Source organism: Culex quinquefasciatus, chromosome 3 (genome assembly GCF_015732765.1).
Source record: "Culex quinquefasciatus strain JHB chromosome 3, VPISU_Cqui_1.0_pri_paternal, whole genome shotgun sequence".
In the NCBI taxonomy this organism is placed as follows: Eukaryota; Metazoa; Arthropoda; class Insecta; order Diptera; family Culicidae; genus Culex; species Culex quinquefasciatus.
The window spans coordinates 44,257,102-44,281,331 of NC_051863.1; the positions used below are offsets into that span (position 1 = coordinate 44,257,102).

General features: G+C 37.0%; 1 protein-coding gene across 1 annotated transcript in view; it reads right to left on the minus strand.

The window, feature by feature from the left end:
• The window catches only part of LOC6039141, a 97,027-nt gene that overhangs the window by 63,471 nt on the left and 9,326 nt on the right, over positions 1-24,230 (minus strand). The window contains exon 3 of the mRNA XM_038264690.1: positions 3,287-3,468. Within this exon, the coding sequence (XP_038120618.1) occupies positions 3,287-3,468 (182 nt within the window). The remainder of the gene's footprint in view (positions 1-3,286; positions 3,469-24,230) is intronic.

Sequence of the window (24,230 nt, forward strand, 5' to 3'; positions counted from 1 at the left end):
AATTTTTTTTTTTTTGCGAATGGTTCAGACATTGTCAATAAAATTGCCTAGGCGACATTGAAGTTAAGACCTCTGGTTGCAAAAATACAGCGAATGAAAGAGAAGAACTAGAAAATTAAAGTTTGGTAAGTCTCATAAAAAAAACATTCCCACATTTCCTAATGCCAATATCTCAGCAATTAATGATCCAATTGTCAATGTTGGAAATGAAACATTTGTGAAATATTATGGGGTTTTCGAAATATGTTAAAATTTCGCGAATTAAGCCTAACATTTCAAAGGGGCGTAATATTGAATGTTTAGCCCTTTAGAAATGTTAGTCCTACTTCTTGGAAGAATCTCTCTCTTTTCCTCTCTTTCCTCTTTCTCTCTCTCTCTTCACCAAAAATTGAAGAGTATTTCCATAAATGTTGTTATTCATGTATTCTTGAACTCAAATTTTGATCGTAATTTCCTGCTTTCCAGAGAAAATTTAATTAATTCACTAAAACAAAACAGAGTTTTATTGATATTGGGCAAACAGAAACAAAATATTAAACAAAAAACCTCACAATGACTATGACCAATTCTACTCCGTAGATTTTTTAAATTTTTCAATGACAAAATATCGGTTTTTAAGTTGTAGTGAATAATACACTTTTTATGACGCTCTATACATTTTTAAAAATCATAAGCACAATCATTGTAAGACGTAAAATCGAATAAGTAAAAAAACAAAATCGAGCTAAATCAATGTTTCGGTAAGATTTCAAAAAAAAAAGTTTGTGCAAAAAAAATTGTATCAAAAAAGTTTACTTCACTTGAAATATATTTTCTCCAAGAGTTCATGCAATTTTAATGTTTTGAAAATGCGAATTTTAACTTTGGTTGATGAGACGATTTCTTGTAAATTATATTTCAAAAAATTGGAAATTACGACTCACATTTTAAAATGGACAGGCTTTTTTCTAATTTTTCAGAAAATCAACATAAATTTACCTGGTTTTTAAATGAGCCTTTAAACATTTTTTACTTTTCTCTAATATTATGAACTATTTATCAATTTGATTAAAAAAATCAATATTTTTTTGGAAGAAATTCTAATCTAATCTAATCTAATCGAACACAAGCGCAGCCAGTCCGAAGAAAGCATCCTGGAAGAACATGCGGTTAGATTACGCCCCAAGTCCTTTCTTGTCAGTATTAATAATGCAGTACATCCGAGCTAACCCAAAAACGTACAGCAAAAATTAAAGCGGCCAGGCCTACTGCGTTGCATTAACCGCAGAGACAGATTCTGTGAACGGATCACATTTCACAGAATCTACAGGGGAGGAAGGATGCGTGGACATACCGTACCAAACGCTCCGAATCAGTTAGGTGTGGTGTGTTAGTGCAAATTGGAAAATTATTATATTTTTAGGGGGAAGTGGAAATGGGAAAATTAGGGTTGGGAAAATCGGGATTGGAGAATGGAAAAGTGGGAAAGGGGTATTAGGATTATTTAATTTATAATATTATAATTAAGGAGAATATAATCAAATATGAAATAATTATGGAAAGCTCTCACCAAGAAACAGTAAATCTTCAATAACACAGCCAGGTGGTGGTGGTGTCCCGATAGTCTGACCCCAGGATCTTGACAGGACACAGGCCGGTCGGATGAAGTGGATGTGTTCCTTTAGCACCGAATATCTCCACTCCCAACAAATATTTCTGGATTCGCTGGTACAAATTTCACATCCAGGATAATTGAATCGACTCTACCATAGCCTCTTGAAACGCTCTGGTAACGGCTTCCTCCAGCTTGTTTGAGCCCTTCCACTTACTTTTCGTGTTCCTTGGCAGTTGCGAACGATTTATTGAATTGTCATCGAAATTCGCTTCGACATCGACATTTAGAAACAAAATTCCAATTTAACACCAAAAAATCCTTATAAAAGAATGCATATAAAGGAGAAAAAAAATTTTTTTTTGGAAGATATTCAATGAGAAATTCTTGATCAGATTTTAATTGAATTAATCAAATCAATTTTTAGTCTTGGGTAAATTAGTTCCAACTTTAATCGCTCCGAATAAGCTATGAAAGCATCAGGCAATGATTTGCGCTTATTTTGGTTGTCTCGCACCACAGTTGCTTCACCTCAACCAGGGACACCAAATCAAGTCCAACCAGAGATTAACGAGAGCTGTTCAACATGGACCGCTTTGCATAAATTTCACGTCTTGTCATTTCAAACCGTAACGACGACAACACGTGCGCGGCTCCATGTAATTATAACCTGCAACACGACGCTCCCACGCTTCAACTCGATTGAAGAAGTTGTGCCTGGTCGCTTCTTCACGTGCGTGAATCGCTTATCTAACCCTTTTCAAAGAGAAAAGAGACTGGCAAAGTTTTTTTTGTTATGGGGTGCGCCCCTCAACAGTATCGCTCCTTAGTTGAACTGTCAGCAGCGCATTTGTGGTGGCACAATGAGTTCACATCGCGGCTGATCCCCGCCCCCTCCCGTACTCCTTTTGGGACTCCTTGATGATGTTATACTCTTTTGTCGCAGTTGGTATTTTGTTGTTGCTGAAGTTTCGTTCACATTTTGAAACGTTATTTCCAACTGCGTCAGCAGGGCACAACTCCGTCAATGTGTAGCCATCAATTTTTCGCGCTAAATGGTCTCGACAGGCAACAATTACCTGCTGTTGCACGTCAATTGCAACGCCACCCATATCTCTGTCCCAACCCGTGACTGGTTATTGAGCGAGGAGCAGCCTCACCAGACAGCAACGGCAGCGATATTAGTCGAAAATGGGGGGGGTGGCCGTCGAATCACGAGACTCACGAGTTACCGCAAGTTGGTGGGAGCTTCTGCCAGTACAACCTGTCGACCCTGTGGCTGGGAAATGATTTCAAATATGAGCGCTTGCTTTTGGGAGAGTTACGCGGAGGTGCGCATTGGGGAGTTGAACAGCTGATTACGGTTAAACAGGCTGTCGAGTACGCAGCTACAGGGTGAGGTCGACTCAATGCCAGGGAATAAAATGGACTTTTCAAAAATTGGTTCTTGCAAAACGAAGCTACACAATCTTGAACCTAATTGCATCAAATTAAATGGGAGATAGATTTGAAAGTTCTACACCCAAACTAAACATCGGTGACATTTAGTGATAACCAAGCTACTGACATCTGTTGACAGTACTTTCGCCAACCTATGGCGATATTTCGTCACTAGCAGTTTGACAGTTGCGTTCGTAGCGCAGTGGTTTGTACCAGTTATAACCTATTCTAGCAGTTCCTAGCCAAATCCCTTACCTTGCTGGAAGTAATTAGCCTTCCGCACGTACACACAAACGAGCGCCATCAGCTGCAGCTGGGACAGCCGCTGGCGGGTTGACTGGGGCAGCGGCAGCAGGTCCCGCAGGTTCGCGATTTCCGAGTTGATCAGATCGCGCCGCAGCTTGGAGGCTCCTTTGGTGGATTTGTTCGCGTCGAATCTGAGGAAGAAAAGCAAAAAAAGAGGAAGAAACTTTAGTCCCGTGGATGATTACACTGCTGCTATCGGCCTTCTGCGATCGACGTGGAGGTGACTCCGTCACGGTGTGAGGGACAATTAGCTGTTCCGTGCACGTGGACCGTGCTGGAAAATGAATTTAGAATGCTGATCACATCGTGGCGGCGCTTCACCAGCGCTATTCTTGGATAGGAGGGGGACTGACAAGCTAAATAAAAGCAGCAGTCCTTAGCATATTAATTAAATTTCATTCATAAGTTGGAGGGGTATCATAGACCGCGCGAATGGATCACGTGGCCGGATCTAAGCGATAATCCGCCGACTATCGTCGTCGGATCTATTTGTGATTCCTAAAAAGTTTTTTGGCTAGTTTCGTTCTGGGCGGTCCCCAATTGTGTACAGCTCTCCGTAAGTTACACGGTGATTGCTAATTTATGATCATTATCCGTTACTGCTTCTTGAATTCATAAATAGTTTTATTGCTTAATGTGACAAGATTTCCCTCCGGGTAGAACAACGTTCCCACTTCAGAGAGCAAATCGATGTCGTTCAGTATCAAATCCAATCTTCAAAGCTTTTCTCGAAAGTCCAAGGTCTAGCTTCGATCGATTAGCTACTAATCGACCTCACAGCTTGCCCATTTTGCGCCTCTAGATTAACCTCTTACGCGAGCGCGCACTCTATCACTGGTGGGAGATCACTTCATTCTCTCCATGAAAGTGTCCGTATCGTGCAAGGCTTCGCCCTAGGGCGTAGTCCGCTGGCCATTAGCATCATCGATCGGTGGCGGCTCACCTCGCTAAGATCATAAACCGAAGACAAACACAAATTAGAGAAGGCTTCACCAGGTTGGGGGCACGCGCGTTGAAGGGTCTTACGAAGAGAGTGGAGAGATTACGAGGCGTTCGCTGTCAGACACTTGATTCGATTTTGTTTTCACAAATTTAATGGAGCCAATAAAGAATTTCGGGAATCCATCATCGAAGCGAAGATCGTACGGAGAGGAGCTGGTCTCGGTTGATGTAGACCTAATGAAATGACATGTAGCTGAACGTGTCGGTTGATGGTGTGGCTGATAACTAATTAAACTCATGCTGGATAAACAAGCGAATCGAAAAAGTGGACGCTGAAGTGGGTCGTTGGGTATCCAGAAAAGCTTATAACAAAAATTAACGCACACCACCTTACCAGCATGCTGTATACTTAGAGATAACAGCATTGCACCAATACTTATACGTATCTGAAGATCGCTCAGCTTGAGGCAATGTCCGTCTCTAAACGACGTAATGCGTATAGCCAATTTTACGCACCTCCCATCAATTAGAAAACATCAAAAATTGTGACAACCTTTCCCACTCTCCCACACTCAAAAACCATAAATCGACGGTCTCGGCTTCCGATTTCGATCCAGCCGATGCCGAATAATGACCGTCGCCTTCTTCGTCATACGATATCGCTCATCGCCACCTCACTCTTCTACCGATCACAGCTCTCCCTCTCCATCTCTCTTTCGCACACTCGCGGTTCCCCCTCTCCTCGTAATCGGACCATCTCGGGGACCGATTGGCCGAACCGTTTTTTTTTTTTAAAGAGTTAATTAAGCGAACTGTCTCCTCCCTGGCGGTTGGCGACGGGCTTCGGGTCGGTCGAATCGAACAGAGGCCGAGAGAGATGTGTGATACTGAGTTGGCGGCTCTTCGGGATGCATCGGTGGATCGGTGGTTTTGGGGAAGGGATCGCGGTCGATGCGTCGCGTCATTTTCGTCATCGCGGTCTGCACATCTTTTGTGGGGTTGACCGTCGTTGAAGTCACCAGAAAAGCTAAGTGAGTTTTCAGATCTCGTTTTTATATTTATTTATTTTTGAAATAAAAAATATTAGATAAAATGACTAACCTTCGACTTATTTTTGCATAGAAAAAAATTATTCCAAAATCTCCGTAAAAAAAACTGATCAGAATTCAATGTTATTCTTCGAAGATTTGAAATACCCAAAACATTAAAATCCGAAGTCGGTTGATACATCATACGAAAGATCGCAAGAAAAGCTTAAAATAAAGGTAAAAGCAAATCACATGAGAAGATAACATGGTTCGTCGCTACATATCAGTTCTCTCTCGAAGTGTATGCCTTCTGACCAATCCAAAAGTGTGAGTGCGAATATAACCTGATTGAAGAAGTTTTTGTTTATATTCTATGCTCAATTTCTAAGTCCAAATCCCAAGGGGACCGACTGAGATTTGTTCCCCGAACCTTCAGCTTGTGAAACTCAATGTGTAAAAAATTATGATTTATGATTTATGATTTATGATTTATGATTTATGAATTAAGATCTATGATTTATAATTTATGATTTATGATTTATGATTTATGATTTATGATTTATGATTTATGATTTATGATTTATGATTTATGATTTATGATTTATGATTTATGATTTATGATTTATGATTTATGATTTATGATTTATGATTTATGATTTATGATTTATGATTTATGATTTATGATTTATGATTTATGATTTATGATTTATGATTTATGATTTATGATTTATGATTTATGATTTATGATTTATGATTTATGATTTATGATTTATGATTTATGATTTATGATTTATGATTTATGATTTATGATTTATGATTTATGATTTATGATTTATGATTTATGATTTATGATTTATGATTTATGATTTATGATTTATGATTTATGATTTATGATTTATGATTTATGATTTATGATTTATGATTTATGATTTATGATTTATGATTTATGATTTATGATTTATGATTTATGATTTATGATTTATGATTTATGATTTATGATTTATGATTTATGATTTATGATTTATGATTTATGATTTATGATTTATGATTTATGATTTATGATTTATGATTTATGATTTATGATTTATGATTTATGATTTATGATTTATGATTTATGATTTATGATTTATGATTTATGATTTATGATTTATGATTTATGATTTATGATTTATGATTTATGATTTATGATTTATGATTTATGATTTATGATTTATGATTTATGATTTATGATTTATGATTTATGATTTATGATTTATGATTTATGATTTATGATTTATGATTTATGATTTATGATTTATGATTTATGATTTATGATTTATGATTTATGATTTATGATTTATGATTTATGATTTATGATTTATGATTTATGATTTATGATTTATGATTTATGATTTATGATTTATGATTTATGATTTATGATTTATGATTTATGATTTATGATTTATGATTTATGATTTATGATTTATGATTTATGATTTATGATTTATGATTTATGATTTATGATTTATGATTTATGATTTATGATTTATGATTTATGATTTATGATTTATGATTTATGCTTTATGATTTATGATTTATGATTTATGATTTATGATTTATGATTTATGATTTATGATTTATGATTTATGATTTATGATTTATGATTTATGATTTATGGAAAATTATCTAATTTTTTCCAAAAAATATTTTGAAAATATTGGAATTAAGACTAATTTTTCAAAAGAGCAAAATGTTTCATTTTTTTGACACTGAAAATTGGACCATAACTTTTCTAGAAAATCTATCGCGGTCTAGATCAATCAAATATTTATAAAAGAAAAACAAAATTTAAACTATTGATTTGCTACAAAATCATAACTTACACTTTAAATATCAAGTCCATCCTTCGCCTTTGCTTCACCATAAATTTATAACTCCCTCAAAGCAACTGTGCAGTCCTACGCACGCAAAGCGCAAACATTTTCCCACAGTCATCAAACTTGCAGCCAACAATGCTGCCTGCAATCCATCCCGTGCAGCCACACTGCCGACTGCACTTATTTTCCAATAATTATATGAAAATCCACCGCGCGCCCATTCGTCCGATTGGCTGAGCCAGAACGTTTGCGTTATCCGCCAGAAGGGATAAGCGAGTGTGGAGGTCGGGGGAAAATTATCAGTCCTTCAATAACTCCCATACGCTATACACATTCCCACAGGAGTCAATCATCCTGTTTTTTCCGATCTGAGTTCAGCGTGCGCGCAAAACGGCAGCCACTTGCCCGGGAGGTGCCCGGTTCGAGCCCCGTAGCGTTAGCAAAAACCACCGCAGATAAGGCGCAAGGTTTCCCATATCGTTCCATGGGTCGGAGCCGGACCTGCCTGCCTGCTGGGTAAAGATCATTTAAACATCGTGTTTTTTTTTGTTGTTGTGTTTCGTTTCTTGACCACCACCACAAGCCCCCTGCTTGGACGTCCTCCTACAACCTCCCTCCCTGGAATCGATCCCAGGGATCCCTGCTTGCCGGTGTAGTAGCAGTTTCCTTGTACCATGTTCACTGTACTATGCGCAGAGTCCGCACCGCGTTCGAGGGGATGTTATTTGAAACACCATAAATTGAGGCTGCTAAATTAATACCTGTGTTTATGCTGCAAAGGTCTGGCCACTGCTGGGAGTTGAAGTGGGTCTGATTTTTGCGCGTAGCGCTAAAGTTAATGAAACGCGTTTGGCGTTTTCTTGTTTCTCCGAGATTTGGTTCGCGTTTTTTTTTCTGTTTGGACAGTGTTATGTTGATCGCTGTCTCATTTGTTGCTGTTTATGTTTCACTTTGGATTTGATTGAATTGAGAATTTCAAGAAAGCACTAGCGGAATTCACAGTAGGGTGGTTCAAAGCTCAAAGCAACTGTTAGACCAGAAGTCTTGCCTTGGTTGCATTTTATAGGAAATTGTCAAATGAATTTAATTCCTCAAGTGCCCTCTAATATCAGCACAAAATTTAGAATTTCTGTTAACTATCACTAGCACAACTCGATATATTTTATGGTGATGTGCTTCAGTTTCGTCAAGGTATGAAAGATTTGGAATTCCTAAACATGCTCCAATCTATAGAATTGAATTTTAGTGATTTCTCGGCCAATAAATTATATTATAATTTTTAAAATGCGCACCATCAATTTTTTTGGGCATATCTCCAAAACATCACTGTTTACATGAAATTAGATTCCAGGTTCGGATTTAGCGGCCAAAATTACTATAAGATGGCATACCCTGACCTTTAAGACATATGCTTGCAACGTCGTTTGATTAGTAGGCCTTGTTTCTGAAATCTGAGAAATTTTGAAAATGTAGGGCACTGTAGAGTCTAAATTGCATGTTCTCAGAGGAAACAATGTTCGCCGTGAAATCTCCTCGACGTCGTCGTGCTATCGTGTCGCATCCGCCGTTTTGACGTTCCGAGAAAAACGCGTTTTAATGTTTGACCCAGAGTCTCGGCCCGAAACTTCAAACACGAACAAAAGCAGCGAACCGAAGATTGGCAATGACGTTTTGGAATTTTGACAGTCTGGAACGCATGAATCACCCCATTATCGGTTTCCCACACGGGTGTAGTGGAAATTGTTGCACATGGCTGAAGTTGGCAATTTTGAAACTTACCTTAATTTATGCTAAATTTCAAAATTTTAACGCGAATCTACAGCAAACCGGTATGAAAATTAAAGATAAACTAAGGCACAATGATTTGTTGCATAATCTTGCTAAGAGTTGCGATAAAAGCGGTTTGAATTGAGAAATTTAAATATATATTTTTTCTGTACTGCAATTTAACAAAATTTTGTGTATTATGCATGGTTTTAAAAATATTAAACGGTTATAGAAATTTCTACAAAAAAGTAATTTTTAGGATCGTCCACAAACAATCTCATGTTGGTAAACAAACGACGCCATATTGCTCGGTAGCTCATATCAGGCCATCGTCGGAGCCCTGGTTTGACCTTGAGTAAACAAAAACGTAAGCACGCAATGTAAACAATAACAAACACTTTTGTTTGGCTGACCGTCATGTGGATTGTCTCGAAGTTTGGTTGAAGTTGGTTGCTGGAGTCCCCAGTTATGATTACAAATGTTTACGTTAGTCTAATTTGTACGTGCGTCAAACGCGTTCTGACCTGAAAACCCTTTGGCCAGTTATCGCACTTACATCAATTTTTAGGGAGTGACAATATAGCACGACAAGATTGAAACTACTTTCACATGGAAAGTGACAAAAGTGCACGGAGTTTTTTTTTCGGATTTCGTTGAATATCTCAAGATTGGAATCGAATTTTGGGGATCTGAGAAGGTCATAAAGTGAGGCACAAAATGGCGTTCTTACTCAATTTGGCCCAAAATGCACGTACGACAAGTTAGTACAAGCTGCATGCATTAGTTTTACTGGGAAAAATAGGCTACCCTAAATTAAACGAGCATTTCTGAAAAAAGTTTCGAAAAATGCGTTTTTTTTCGACATAAATCCGCCTGGAAGAGACCAAAAACTTGAAATTTGGTCCAATATCGATAAAGCACAAAGACTCCAATATCGATAAAGACAAAAACATATCGCTTGAAAAAATACACACCTTATTGAAACAGTGTTTGTATTGATTCCAAGCGTTTTTAGATAATTTGTTCAAAAAACTGACTTTTTTTCAGTAAATTAAAGAGTTCGAGAAAGTATTTTATTATTTTTTCTTGTCTAAGTAAACATTGTTCCTATCATCATAATCTATCATTTGAAAAGTGAGCACCCAAAATTCCTCGACATGACCACAAAATGGGACAGGCTAGTGCGCAATGTTGCTTAAACCCAAATTTATAAAAAAAAATACCGGCAGAGAATGAATTAAAATTCGATTCTGTCGATTATAGATTGTTCAGAGAGCCTAAATCTATAATACCTTGGCGAAATTGAAGCGTTTACTGATTTCAACTTCAAAATGGTCGAGTTGTGTAGACAAACGCTCCCTCTAAGTTTGGTCCAATTCGGTGAAGGTCGAGTCCAAATGTGTACTCAGTTGACATGGAATGACCCATAAATAACTTTGATGTTTATGAAGCATACTGTCTTCGTTATTCACTGAATCCACTTTCAATTTCTTACAATCGAATCAATCCCCGATCAATACGTTCTACGGGATGACCTCACAAACACACACTCAACCAACCAGTACGCAACCTTTGCCCCGCTCGAACCATTACGCAGCAGATTATGAATGAAAAACGCTCCGAATACCGTCCCGAACCGAAAAGTGCTCGCTCAATCAATCAAAATTTAATTTAACTCTCCGACCCGAACAACGGCGAACAAATTCGGTAATCGGGGTTTTGTATTAGAAATGCTTTTAAGCCCCCGACCCCGCGGCGACGATCTGATGCCTGGCAGTGACCCATTGTTGTCGTCCCCGGGAATCAGCATCAGCTGCGGTAGACATATCGATTTCAGCCTCGGTGCGAACTCACAAAGGCAGATCCATTTGTGGCGGTCGACCGTCAATAGACGAGACTCCTTGGCATAACACAGGTGCAACCCCCGTGTGCCACCTATGAGCTTGATGGCTGGCAATTAGAGAGGTCCACCCATTCAGCGGAGAAATGGCCGTATTTTGATCGGTAAGTGTTGCTACCTCCGCCGGAGGACGACCTCCGAGAGGGCAGTGCGCGTGACAAGCGTGACGTACGAATTGGTTCTACACGGGAGTGTGTGGGGTTCCGATTCCATCGTCAGAGGAGGGGGGCTGGCCCGGGTCCTAATTGACGGTGAAAGTAGATCTCTGTTTGGCATCTTAAAAGCTTTAGGGACCCCGGGAGAGAAACGGTAATGCCCGGAGTTTGGTCAGCGAATAAAGGTTCGATATTTCTCTCCGTGTTGAGTGCAGTCTCGAGTTGAGATCAGAGCAGATCTACGTGATGTCTGGCAGTGCAGAACTGTTCTAATTTTCAGCCATGCGATAAACCCCCGGAGAGTCTAATGACGCTCATCGCGTGTTCAAGGCAAGGTGATAATTGAGACCCGCGGTGAGTGCTGCTCTAATTCGGAAGGCAAACTCGCTCTTGGAACGGTTTTAATTTGTTAGAATAGTAAAAAAGTAAGCTTTTTTTTAAGATTATTATGTTACTAACAGCAACCGGATGAAAATTGAAGGCCTCTGTTCAGAAGTTCGCACCTTTGGTGATCATTGGTGGTACTGGCTTAAACAGGATGCGAGCTAGATTGATTGAAAGAACTCAAGGAGAAACACCACAAGAGTTGATAATTCAGGAAAGTAAGTTACACTTCAAAAAATTCAGGGATTTAAAAGTTTATCACATAACGTCGATATGAAACAAAAAATAGTTTTTTTTTTCTTGCCGTAATCAGGGGTTTTGTGAAATGTGATCCATGATCAGAACTAGAGGGTGACGAGCGGGAATTCCCGGGAAATCGACCATTTTTGGATCTCTCGATTCCCGGGAAATTCGGTCGAGACTCCCGGGAATTTTTTAACTTATAAATATTGAAGCAAACATAGATAAACTAATAAGAAAAACATTTTGAAAAAATTGTTTTGAACATTTAATGTTCAATGTTCGATGTTCGATGTTCAATTTCGAAAAAAACCAATGCTTCTCTAATCTTCTTATCCAGAAAGTTTAAACTTTAACTTGTCAAAAATTCCAAACGCTAGAATTGAGAAAAATTTGGACCCCAAAATTTACCTTTAAAAATATTTACCAGTTACACCCCAGACATGAAATCAAATGTTTTATTTTCAAATATTTTTTTATTATTTCTAAGAGGAAAAGATTTTTCAAGTTAAGTTTATTTCCATAATCTTCTCTTGAGCATAGCAATCCTCATAATCTAGTTTTTGTGAACATATGAATTTTCCTGATAACTCTAATATTTCTTCAATTAAACTTTAGAGTTGACCTCAAAAATAACAAAAAAAAGTTGAATTTGTTGTTTTCAGTCGATGTTTATCATATTGCAAAATTCCCGATACTGGAGAATTATATATTAGTTATATTAGTTATTTTTTTTTACAAAAATCTAATAACAACTTTGTGCAACTTTTGAAAAATGACTCAGTGCGAATTAAGATTCGTAAACATTTTAAACTATAATTTTGAGTCTTAAAAGCTCAGGAAACGAAAAAATCAAAAAGTTTTATATAGTTCCTTAAAATTATGAGGCTGCTTAAATTACCGTCTCATAGAATTAGTATGAATCAATTGTAACTGAATTTATTAAAAAAACAAAAACAAATTTATTACTTTTCATTTTATTAAATTTTAGCACTATTGGCATAGTAAAAAAACTCCCGGGTCCCGGGAATTCCCGGGAAATGGCCAAATTCAACTCTCGATTCCCGGGAAATTGAAAATCTCGAGAATCGTCACCCTCTAATCAGAACCCTCTGTACGGTAAACACATCGCAGTAGTGCTGGCCGCTTTCTTTTTCAAATTACATTTTCGAGTGATCCCGGATGTATTGCAATTATTAATAATGACAAGACAAGTGCTTGGGGCGTAATCAAATCACAAGACTTTCCAGCATGCTTTAATCGGACTGGCTGCGTTTGTGTTAGATTAGATTAGATAAGATTTGATGATTGCGGTGATCAGGGGTGAAATAAGGTCAAACAAAAAGCTGAAATTTGTATGACCCAAACTCAAAACTGCTTTAAAATCTAACCAAGTGCTTAAAAATATGATTAAAGTTACACTAGTTTAAAGGATTTCAAACAATCCAAGAGCTTGTGCAGGAATAGTCTCTAGAGCGCTTCATTTTGCTATTTGCGATTATAAATGGTCAAAATTTGTCTTCCAAACCTAACGATGAGTTATCAAGCAATCAGATTTTTTTTTAATATTTAACGAGAATCTATCACATATAATGGTTGTTTTTCTAAATGAGAAATGTTTAAACAATATTAAAAATTCAATGTACAGAAAAAAATAAAAGTGTTAGATTTTATCCGCTGGGGATAACAGGATTTCAGATATACAGTACCATCCGTTTTTGGCAACACGAAATTTTCAATTATTGCCAAAATTATTTGATCAACAATTTAAAAGAAAAATGAAGTCAGCCTCACTTTTTTACCGAGCGGAACTTTATATAAATCAAGCAGAACCTACATTTTAACCTCTTTCTGAAATGGTGAATAGAATCGAACAACTTGCAAGAAACCCAAGTTCAGTAAAGGAGATTTCAAAAAATATTTTTTCCCGGAACAATTAGAAAAACATGTTTTTTTTTATCGAAAAATTTAGCCAAACATTTGAATAGGACTTATGAAACTTTTAAACATCGTTTTGACCGTGTCTAGTTCAAAAAGCCTAAGTCTGAAAATGTGATATCGGATCGGAGTCTGAAAATGTGTTACCGGATTCCAAAGAAATTTATACAAAACATATTTAAAAATTAGAGAAGTTCATTAGAAGAATTGTTAGATACATTTATAAAACGCGCGTTCAAGCGAAAATTTTCTTTTGTAAAATGGCTGTGGGTAATACTCTACCAACTCACGTGAAATCGGGAAAAGTTGCCCCGACCCCTCTTCGATTAACGTGAAACTTTGTCCTGGAAAAAAGAGGTGTTTTTCAATAATTTGCAGCCTGAAACGGTGATGAGATTGAAATTTGGTGTCAAAGAGACTTTTATGTAAAATTAGACGCCCGATTTTATGGCGTACTCAGAATTCCAAATAAAAAACGTGTTTTTCATTTAGAGAAACACTAAAAGAGGTTTAAAAACTGTGCTATTTTCCGTTACTCGACTGTAAAAAAAATTGGAACATGTCATTTTCAGGGAAATTTAATGTACTTTTCGAATCTACATTGACCCGGAAGGGTCATTTTTCCATTTAAAACAAAAAAAAATATTTTAAAATTTTGTGTTTTTTCTAACTTTGTAGGGTTATTTTTAAGAGTGTAATAATGTTCTATAATGTTGTAGAGCAGACAATTACAAAAAAATGGTATACAAACATAAGGGGTTTGCTTGTAAACATCACGAGTTATCGCGATTTTAAGAAAAAAAAGTTTCGAAAAAAAACTTGGCCGTCGTCGATCATGGCCGTCCATCGTCACCCGCGACAGACACGGACGACGAAACAAAGAGAAATGCAAAAAGGAACTGTTTCTAAGCAAACCCCTTATGGTTATAAATCAATTTTTTTGTAATTGTAATTTGTAACTGCTCTACAACTTTGTAGAACATTATTACACTCTAAAAAATATCCCTGCAAAGTTAGAAAAAACACGAAAATTTTTAAATGAATTTTTTTTTCTCGATGAAAAATACGCCAACAAATCGGCCGTCTAATTTTACATAAAATTCACTTTGACACCAAATTTCTATCTCATCACCGTTTTAGGCTGCAAATTATTGAAAAACGCCTCTTTTTTCGAATGCTCAAAAATGAATAGGGTCGTACTGCCCCTCCGTCACGAGATATCAAAAAACGAACCTCGGATTCGTGATCAGGGACAAAAGTTACCCCTTAGGACAAAGTTTCACGCAAATCGAAGAGGGGTCGGGGCAACTGCTGGGTGAGTTGGCGGAGAATAACCTCTGTATTATTTAGGTACCGTAAAACGGGGTGACTTTGATAGCCGGGGTGACTTTGATAGGTTTGCGATTTTTCCGCAAAATGAAGAGTACAATTAAAATACGCAAGGAATGGCTTAGAAACATACTGACCATGGTAGAGAAGTGTTCAAAGTACCTCAAGAAGAACTTTTCATAAAATTTTGACAAGTTTAAAAAGTTAGTTAACTATAGTTAAGAAAATGTTGATAAAAGTCATTATTTTAAACTTTTCAAAGTGTCATGATTTTCTCAATGAACATGATTTTTGATCGGAAAACGGAATGCATTTTCGGATTCTTTGGACAATTTTCCACTAGGAGAAGGTTAACAAAGTTTGTAAATAATAAATAATATGTGTTTTTGAAACACAATTAAAAAAATCTAAAAATTTATAGGCAATTTCAGTTGAATGAATTTCATGTAAAATGTGAAAACTTGTGATTCGTGCTTCGAATTCATTATAAAATGCAATATAAATCGATAATTTTATAAACAAAACTAGTTTTTACAAATTTTAGGCAAAATTCCAACTATTTAAATATTTTACCTAAAGTTTATATGTATTTTGCTAAAAAGCTTATACACTTAGTAAACTAAATATAAACATTGATTTTTTTTCTTAAAAACTATATCAGCTACCTTAGTGATGGTACAATTAGCGTACAAATAAAGTTTGAACATCTTAAATATGATTTTAACAAGAAAAACTATGACTATCAAAGTCACCCCGGAATTAAAACTAAGAATTTTTAACGTAACTATTTTTCTAAACATTATTGAATAAACTTTTTTCCGAAAAAGTGCATGGACTTTGTGTGGTCTACCCCAGTACATGTTTTAAAAATAATAATCTTGAGAAAAACCGTACCTGTTGGAAAATATTCTAAAAACAAATTGAAATCCTATCAAAGTCACCCCGGTTTACGGTACCAAATTTTTGCTATGAAAAGATAAAGCATATGCCACAAAATGTATACATGTATTTTATGGTGAATACTTTTCGAAAATTTTATTTTTTGGATCCTTCCTATCTTGGTTGGGACTACCCTAATGAACTGATAAAAAATACGTTTTTTAATATTTGAGCTAAAACCGTCCAGACCAATTATGGGCAATTATGAGTTCATTTTCCGTATGGAATTGCTGATGAATTAGATTTTTTATTTTAAATTTCAAATTAACCTTAGTTATTCTTTTCAATATATTAAGCAAAGATTTTTTCATAAAAGTTATTGGAAAATTAGTACAAATGAAACGATTGTTCTAAAATACTTTTAAAAGTGATTGAGACGTGACATTTGAAGTAAAATAAAAAGCGAAATAAGAATAATTGATTAAAATATTCTTCGAAATTTATTATAAATAGAGTATAGAGGATTTTTTATTCCCGACTTATTCTCAACATTTTACAGAAAGGTCACAAATTTGTGATTCTCCCGTTTTTGAAAATCTGGACAAATATCCTGCCACCATTATAGTAAATATTATTATTATTATTATTTACTAAATAATAGGATTAATGAACTATAATTCTTGCAAAGATAGTTTTTTATTCGGAAAATTTGATTTGTACCGCGAAATTATAAATAATTTATTTAGTTGCTCATGATTTTGATTATATTAAAACAATGAATTTTCAACTCAAGCAATCAACCATATTTTTAACAGGTATGTCGGAACTCATTTGAGTAAAATACAATATGAAGTTGAAAAACATGTAATAACACATCGTCGTCATCGTGTTAACTTGTCGTACGTGCATTTCGGGCCAAATTGAGTTAAGAACGCCATTTTGTGCAGCTCACAATGCCTCACCTTTTGACCTCCACAGATCCTCAAAACTCGATTTCAATCCTGAGATATTCAACGAAATCCGAAAAAACTTCTTGCATTTTTGTCACTTTACATATGAAAGTAGTTTCAATCTTGTCGTGCTATCTTGTCACTCTCTAAAAATTGATCTAAGTGCGACAACTGGCCAAAGGAATTTCAGGTCCGAACGCGTTTGACGCACGTGCAAGTTAGACTACCGTAAACATTTGTTATCATAACAATGGTCAGCCACACAAAACGTGTTTGTTATTGTTTACATTGCGTGCTCTCGTTTTTGTTTATTCAAGGTCAAACATTAAAACGCGTTTTTCTCGGAACGTCAAAATGGCGGGTGCGACATGATAGCACGACGACGTCGACATGATCATTTTATCTTTATTCGATTCAAACATTATTCAAAGTTCATTCGTACCGAAAAAAATTGGGGGGAAAAATAAAAAGTAAATAATAATTGAAATTACAAGCCACAATTATAACACTTCGGTGAAAAAAATATTTGAAAAAAAAAACATTATACACTCTTACAACTAATATGAAATAATTTGTTTTCAACAGTGAAAAAATGTAATAGTATACAAGAAAACAAAAAAAAAGCAAAAAGAAAAATTTTGCGGTTTTGTGCATCGAAAAATCATTTCAATTCAAAACATTTTGGAATCAATCCAAACATGCTTAAATGATTCTTTACGCAGAGAAATGCATATTAAATTTATTTCAGTTGATTGCACTTCATATCCCATTGAAAACAGAAACATTTTGAAAAAAAAAAAAACATTTTTTTGCGAATTAAAAGAGGGGTGACAGAAACTTAAATAAAATTTGTACCAGTCTTTTTCTCTTTTCTCACTTCGACGTCGTCGTGCTATTTTGTCGCACCCGCCATGTAGACATTCCGAGAAAAGCGCATTTTAATGTTTGACCTTGAGTAAACAAAAATGAAAGCACGCAATGTAAACAATAACAAACACGTTTTGTGTGGCTGACCATTGTTATGATAACAAATGTTTACGGTAGTCTAACTTGCACGTGCGTCAAACGCGTTCGGACCTGAAATTCCTTTGGCCAGTTGTCGCACTTAGATCAATTTTTAGAGAGTGACAAGATAGCACGACAAGATTGAAACTACTTTCATATGTAAAGTGACAAAAATGCACGAAGTTTTTTCGGATTTCGTTGAATATCTCAGGATTGAAATCGAGTTTTGAGGATCTGTGGAGGTCAAAAGGTGAGGCATTGTGAGCTGCACAAAATGGCGTTCTTCACTCAATTTGGCCCAAAATGCATGACGGCGACGAAATCACACATTTTTGCGTTAATTTTAAGCAGATTAATTGAAATTTTCGTAAATTTACAATGTTTTGAAATGGTCAAATCAAAACATTTATAAAGAAATATTGAAACAAGCATCCTCTTAAAAAGGTATCATTGAGCATGTTTGATAGACAAATTCAATTGTCTATCACCACGTCTAGACAAGAACAAAATGTTGATATAATTCCATCGCTGTTACTGCGATACTTGCCATGCCATTACAGCGCGGGTCAACTCGCGCTTGTTTTCACTCTCGAAAAAGCAGCTCGCGGTACCCTTCCAGGTACTGACCTCGCACCATCCACTATATTGTGGGTGGCCAATTATTTGCGTACATCAAAAGCAATATTTCGTCCTGTGCCACCCCTCGCCCCTCGTGTTCTGCGCGCGTCGTTGACTGGTTGTAAGTTTGCAATCTCGGTTCGATCATACACCGGTCGCGACATCAGCAGCCATCCGGGGCGAGTCCATCCAGATTGTTGGCTGGACCCGGGGCCAGGAAAAGTGTCTCTCCGAAGCTGGTGTGGTGTACATACCTGTGGTACACAGAGCGCGCACAGCAGAAAGGGACTTGTACCAGCGAAGAAATATACACATTGGACCACTTATCGAAATTGTTATATCAAAATTCGATTTTTTTTTCTTTAGCTTCAAGTGGTGGTCTTGCTTTGGGGTATTGCTCGTCGCTGTGCGACGAAGGTGGTGTGGTTTTATGATTCCCGGCATGCCTCGGTGACCCAGAAGCAGATGTGTATAGGGTAACTTGGAGGAAGTTGGATCAAACGGGTACTATTTGTTCAAAATGATTTCAGTTTCAAATGGTGATTCCTGCGACCCCAATCTTCTCTAATCTCAAGATGGGGGAGGACCGTCCTCCCTACTGTAACATCAGCAGCAGCAGCCAAAGTGAAATATTTGAAGGGAGGACTCATTTTGTACCATCCAACCAGCTACAGCAAACGCTTTGGAGCAGGTAATTTAATCTGGATCTTGTCTGCTGTCGAAAACGAACGAGAGTATCCAGCAACCTCAGAGCTCGCGCGCCTCGGATGGATCTTCCCGGGTAAGATCTGCGGGTCTGGTTGAAATCGAACAACAAAATTTAGTCCTCCGAGGTTGTCGCAGCCTAAATAAGAAGCTTGAAGAGGGAGGGAACTCCTCGAGGAAAAGTGCCAACCAGGGACCATATGAAAATGTTGCATTTAAGATCAAATCGCTTGGTGCCCTTCTTCTGAAACCTCTTTTCGTCCTCAGGGAGCCTCCCGGGTCGTACGGTGTGCGATATTGTCCTTCCAGCAGGTCGCCAGAGGTTGGTGCCACGCGCGTTCTGGCGCGCAATAATGAGACACTTTTCGTACGGATCCTCGTTGTTGTTTTTTTTGGGGGGCTTCTGCTTTAAGGAAGAAACTTTGATGGTCTCCTCCCGGTCGTGGAACGCGGCGCCTGTCGCTGTCAATTAGTGCATTTTTTGAAAAGTCCGCGCGCGTTCTTGGCCACATCGCAAGCATGGATCGAGTTTTTTTGTGGGTTGGGGAACGACCACAACAAAATACGGTGCATTGGAGCAGGGAATTAACGCCCGTACAAATTTCTGCCCAAGCGAGGCTTATCGCAGCTGCTGGGATCGGAGGTAAATTTGGGAAAGGTTCTAAGGAGCTACCCTTGATTTGGATGCTCCCTTAGGTACATCCTCTAGTTGAGTTCAAGTATAGTGTTTTTGACAGTTGAAAACTGCTCAAATAATGATCTTTTTTTGGAGATAAATATCATGTACGTTGAACTGAATTCACTTCAGTACTAAATGATCTCACAATGCAATAGCTCACGCGATCCGTACGTCAAACCATCGCAGTTCTCACACATTTTATGAACGTGAACGATGAAATGACACGCGTGTTTGCAAAGAAATTCTCATCTCCCTCTGGAATATAACCAAATCTTGTTTTCCAAGTGTTACCCGCTACAGATCCCAACTTTCGGCTGTATGGCTGTGGATTAGAAAAACAAACTCCAACCCGCTTGTTGGTCCATGAATATCCGCGCACAACTTAAGGTTGGCCACCTCGTGCGCGCGCGCGTTGTAGAACATCTGTTTTCGATGGTCATTTTAAAAAGCTATCATCACTCATCAAGATGAAATGTTTGTCCGATGACCGATACTGGTGGAGCTCGGTGTTGTTGTTGTTGTTTGTTCAATCTCCAAAAAGGTTGATCCGGGGCCCGTTTCGCGCGCCCAAACCTCTGGGAATCGCGGTAATATAAACATTTCAATAGAGATTCCCCTCCTTTGGCTCTTATCGCCCGACTAGAAATCTCGCCAGACTGTCAATCTGATTGGCCAACAGTTATTTGTTATTGTCATAATTTCTGTTTTGTTAATATTTCATTTTCGGACCTCACCTCGGCCCCGGGGAATCGATCATCGAGCGCGGCGGCGCAGCCGCTCACACAACAAGGTAATTCACTGCGATGAATGATCTCTATTTGGACAACGATCATTGATCACCCTGATTGGCCTCGCGTTTGTCTAACCCCCGGCCGGAGGAATTCCGTCCGCCGAGAGATCTCTATATTATTTTGGGCATCGCCAACGGCCACGGTCTAGGCACGGGCGCGCGCGATCGTTTTGTTTACTTTTCGGCCGAGTGGATGACCCTCGGCTCTCCAGAACGTCAAGCTGTCGACCTTCCCCGTGGGGTTCGCCGAGATCGATCTGGGCTAGCTAGGGAGTTCCTCAAAATAATTTCAAAGAATCGTCTTTAAATTTGTGAGATCGATTCGGATCGCTATACGAGTCTTCAAACGAGTACCACCCTAGTGTAGAGGACTATGATGTATCAAGATGATGGTGGGTGCTGATGAGGATGATGAGTGCGCGATCGCGTGATGCATTGAGGGGTATTTGATCTGTTGGCCATTTGATCCGCTTCTAATTTTGGGACCTTACCGGAGATGACGATGACGGCCCGTGGTGAGCAAGCACAAAAAAATGAGATGAAATTCCTGATCATGGTATGGTTTTCATGTTGTTATGAAAAATGGCGAGGAAGATTGATAAAGTTAAAAAAAACCTTGCAACCATTGGAGAAATTACCTTAACTTTAACCATGTTACCGGATTGTAGATACCAGCAGTTGAAAATGGTTGTTTTCAGAAGGTTCATGATAGGATTTCAATTTATCTTTCAAATATTATTCAACCGATTTCCTCAGGATTTCTGTGTGTCTGTTCAAACATTTTTTTATTGGTGCCACAATATCTCAACACTGTTTGACTTAATTGGCTCAAAATTTTGGTGAAGACCCGTTAAACCGGTCCCGGGTGCATGGTGAAGGTCGATTTAAAAAAAAATATTTCAAAAAACGGTAAATATTTTTTTGTTTTTCATATAAAAAAATGAAAATTATTTAATTGATGTATTTTTGCCAAAAAAAATACAGTGATTTAGTTATAAGCTTTTTCTCTTCCTTTCCTCTTTCCTTTGCAATTTTAGGAAGTGTTTTTATGCTCTTGTTAGTGCCTTAGTTATAAATAATTGTTCCAAAATGGATTATGATGTAACACACAGCTGAATGGAACTCCAAAACTCTGTTATGAATTGCAAAAGAACTAATTGTATCTTGCTTATTCTCCAATAAAACCAAATTGAACATTAAAAAGAAAATTTAAAAAAACCGACTTACTCATGCACACTCGATATGTCTTGAGAGTCTTCACCCCAACTTTCAGCCAATTTGGTCCATCCCATCTTGAGATATCGTGGCACCCCTAAATCAACTCTGTGTTTGGAGAAAAACGTTCACGAAGTTTGACAGTTCACTTTGCTCATGGACAATTGTGAACTGAAATCGTATCTTACTCAGATTGAAAATCATCTTTTTGGTATTTTTAATTATTTTCCTGAAATATGAAATCTTGGGATTTTTTCATGTTTGTAGCCCCTTAAATTTTAAATTAACCCTAGTGTTGGGTCAATATTTGATTTCAAAGTACCCAGCTATTTATCTATTTCAAATGCATTTTGATTAAACTTGAATTTTTTTTTTATTTACTTAACCTCAAAATTTATTGCAGAAACAGTAGGGTGTATATTGTATCTGCAATAAATTTTGAGGTTAAGTAAATAAAAAAATCCAAGTTTAATCAAAATGCATTTGAAATAGATTTATTCATCAAAGTATCAATCTCTATCCTGATAAAACCAATTTAGTAGCTTCATAAAAAATCCACACTTTAGTTAGTGAAACTTGTTCTGCTAATTCTGCTTATTCAATAAAACTTTAAATTGTAACATAGAGAGCGCATGGTCGTAAAAATGTTCGGAGTGAAAAGTGATTTTTTTTGTGTATGCCTTTTGTTTCGCCTTTTTGTCGTGAATTGTGTGCTGCGAGGAGAAGATTGCCCTCTGAAAATGCAGCGTCATCAGTGCATAATTGACAAAGGGAGCGCGTGGTCGTAAAAATATTCGGAGTGAAAAGTGATTTCTTTTGTGATTTTCAAAGCCCTTCCTATATCATCGTTGATCGGAAGGCACGGCGTCGGGTGGATTGTGTTTAAATTTTTCGAATAAGGTTTTATTTTTTTTCGGTGAAAAAGCCATTTCTATAAAATGAACGAAAGACGCACTGACAATTTTGATTGTTGAGATAATAGTGGAGCAAAATAACTGTGTGTGAGTGATTTTGTGTGTTAACCAGAAAGACCTTCCCATAGCATCGTTGCTCAGAAGGCTCGCAAACGGGTCTGTTATGAAAGTCCTCCCCATAGCGTCGTAGCTCGGGAGGCATCGAAAAGCCAATACCTTATCCTACTAACCCAAAAAAAAATAATCACGTGATGTTTGAAGGAGATGCTGTGGATTCAACGGTCTCAAGCGGTATCAACAAGTATATAGCGAAAAGCTATGTGCAACTTCAACTATCGGACTAACATTCCTCCCTTTCGTTGAACTGCAGGCTTCTTGGGAGGGCGCCGGTAATGACTAATAAAGTAGTGATCTTCAGAGGTTAAACAGTGAACGGATGGTTGGCTCCCACTGATCATTTTTGATTCATTGTTTAACTTCAGCTGATCTGTCAATAACGGAGTAGCAGCTCATTGGCAGTCAACCATGCTCATGCTCATGCTCAAAACTTTAAATTGTAACGTAGAAATTATTTTAAACGGTGCTTAAAGTAAAATTATCCAAAAAATCCGATAATGTAGGCCGTTTTCCGATTCGAACTCATTATCATTGAGAAAATCATGACACTTTAAGAGTATTAAAATTTAATTTATCAATGTTTTCGTAATTATAGTTAACTAGTCATGGTAACTTTCCAAACTAAGTTGAAAACCACTTCATGTGAACACTTTTCTACCAAGCTCAGTATGGTTTCAAACCATGTAATTCATATTTTTCTTCATTTTGCAAAAAAAAACTTCAACCTGTTGACAATCTTCAATCTTCAATTGTCACCCTGGTTTACGGTACATCTGATAACAATTGACAATGTAAAGTATCCAGCACTACCCGAGCAGATGGAAATAACATGGGAATAACATTTTTTGATATTTGAAAATACTAGGCCAATAACATTTTATGTTATTTATAACAGAATTCGTTTTTGAACGATATGATTTTTTTTGTTATAACAATCAATAACAATTACAATCCATTGTAATAACAGAATAATAACATTTTAAATTATTCTTCCAACAAATCATTGTTATTATTTTTTGTGTTATTTTAACAACTAATCCGATCATCCCAATAACAGTTGGAAGTATTTTTTTTTTCATAAGAACAGTTGGAAGTATTATTCCATAACAAAAAATGTTATTCCAAAGTTGTTTTGGCTTTCAACCAATATCAGACTAATAACAAATTTTGTTATGATAACATAAACTGTTATTGAACAGTTATGCAAAATTTGATTTTTCCAGAAGATTCTATAACACTTTCTGTTATATTAACAGTAATTGTTATTGAAATGGCATGAATTTTGTTACTACCGTCTGTCCGGGTACTGTATTGTGTTTACTAGTGAGATGATTCTGTAAACGGATCATTTTTGACAGAATCTACAGAGGATGAAGGATGCGTGGACATACCATACCAATGCTTCAAGTTGTAGTTACAGTGTTTTGAAGGTTGTGCTTGCCACCAACAATTTATATGTTTTTAGTAGAAGATCATAAACTT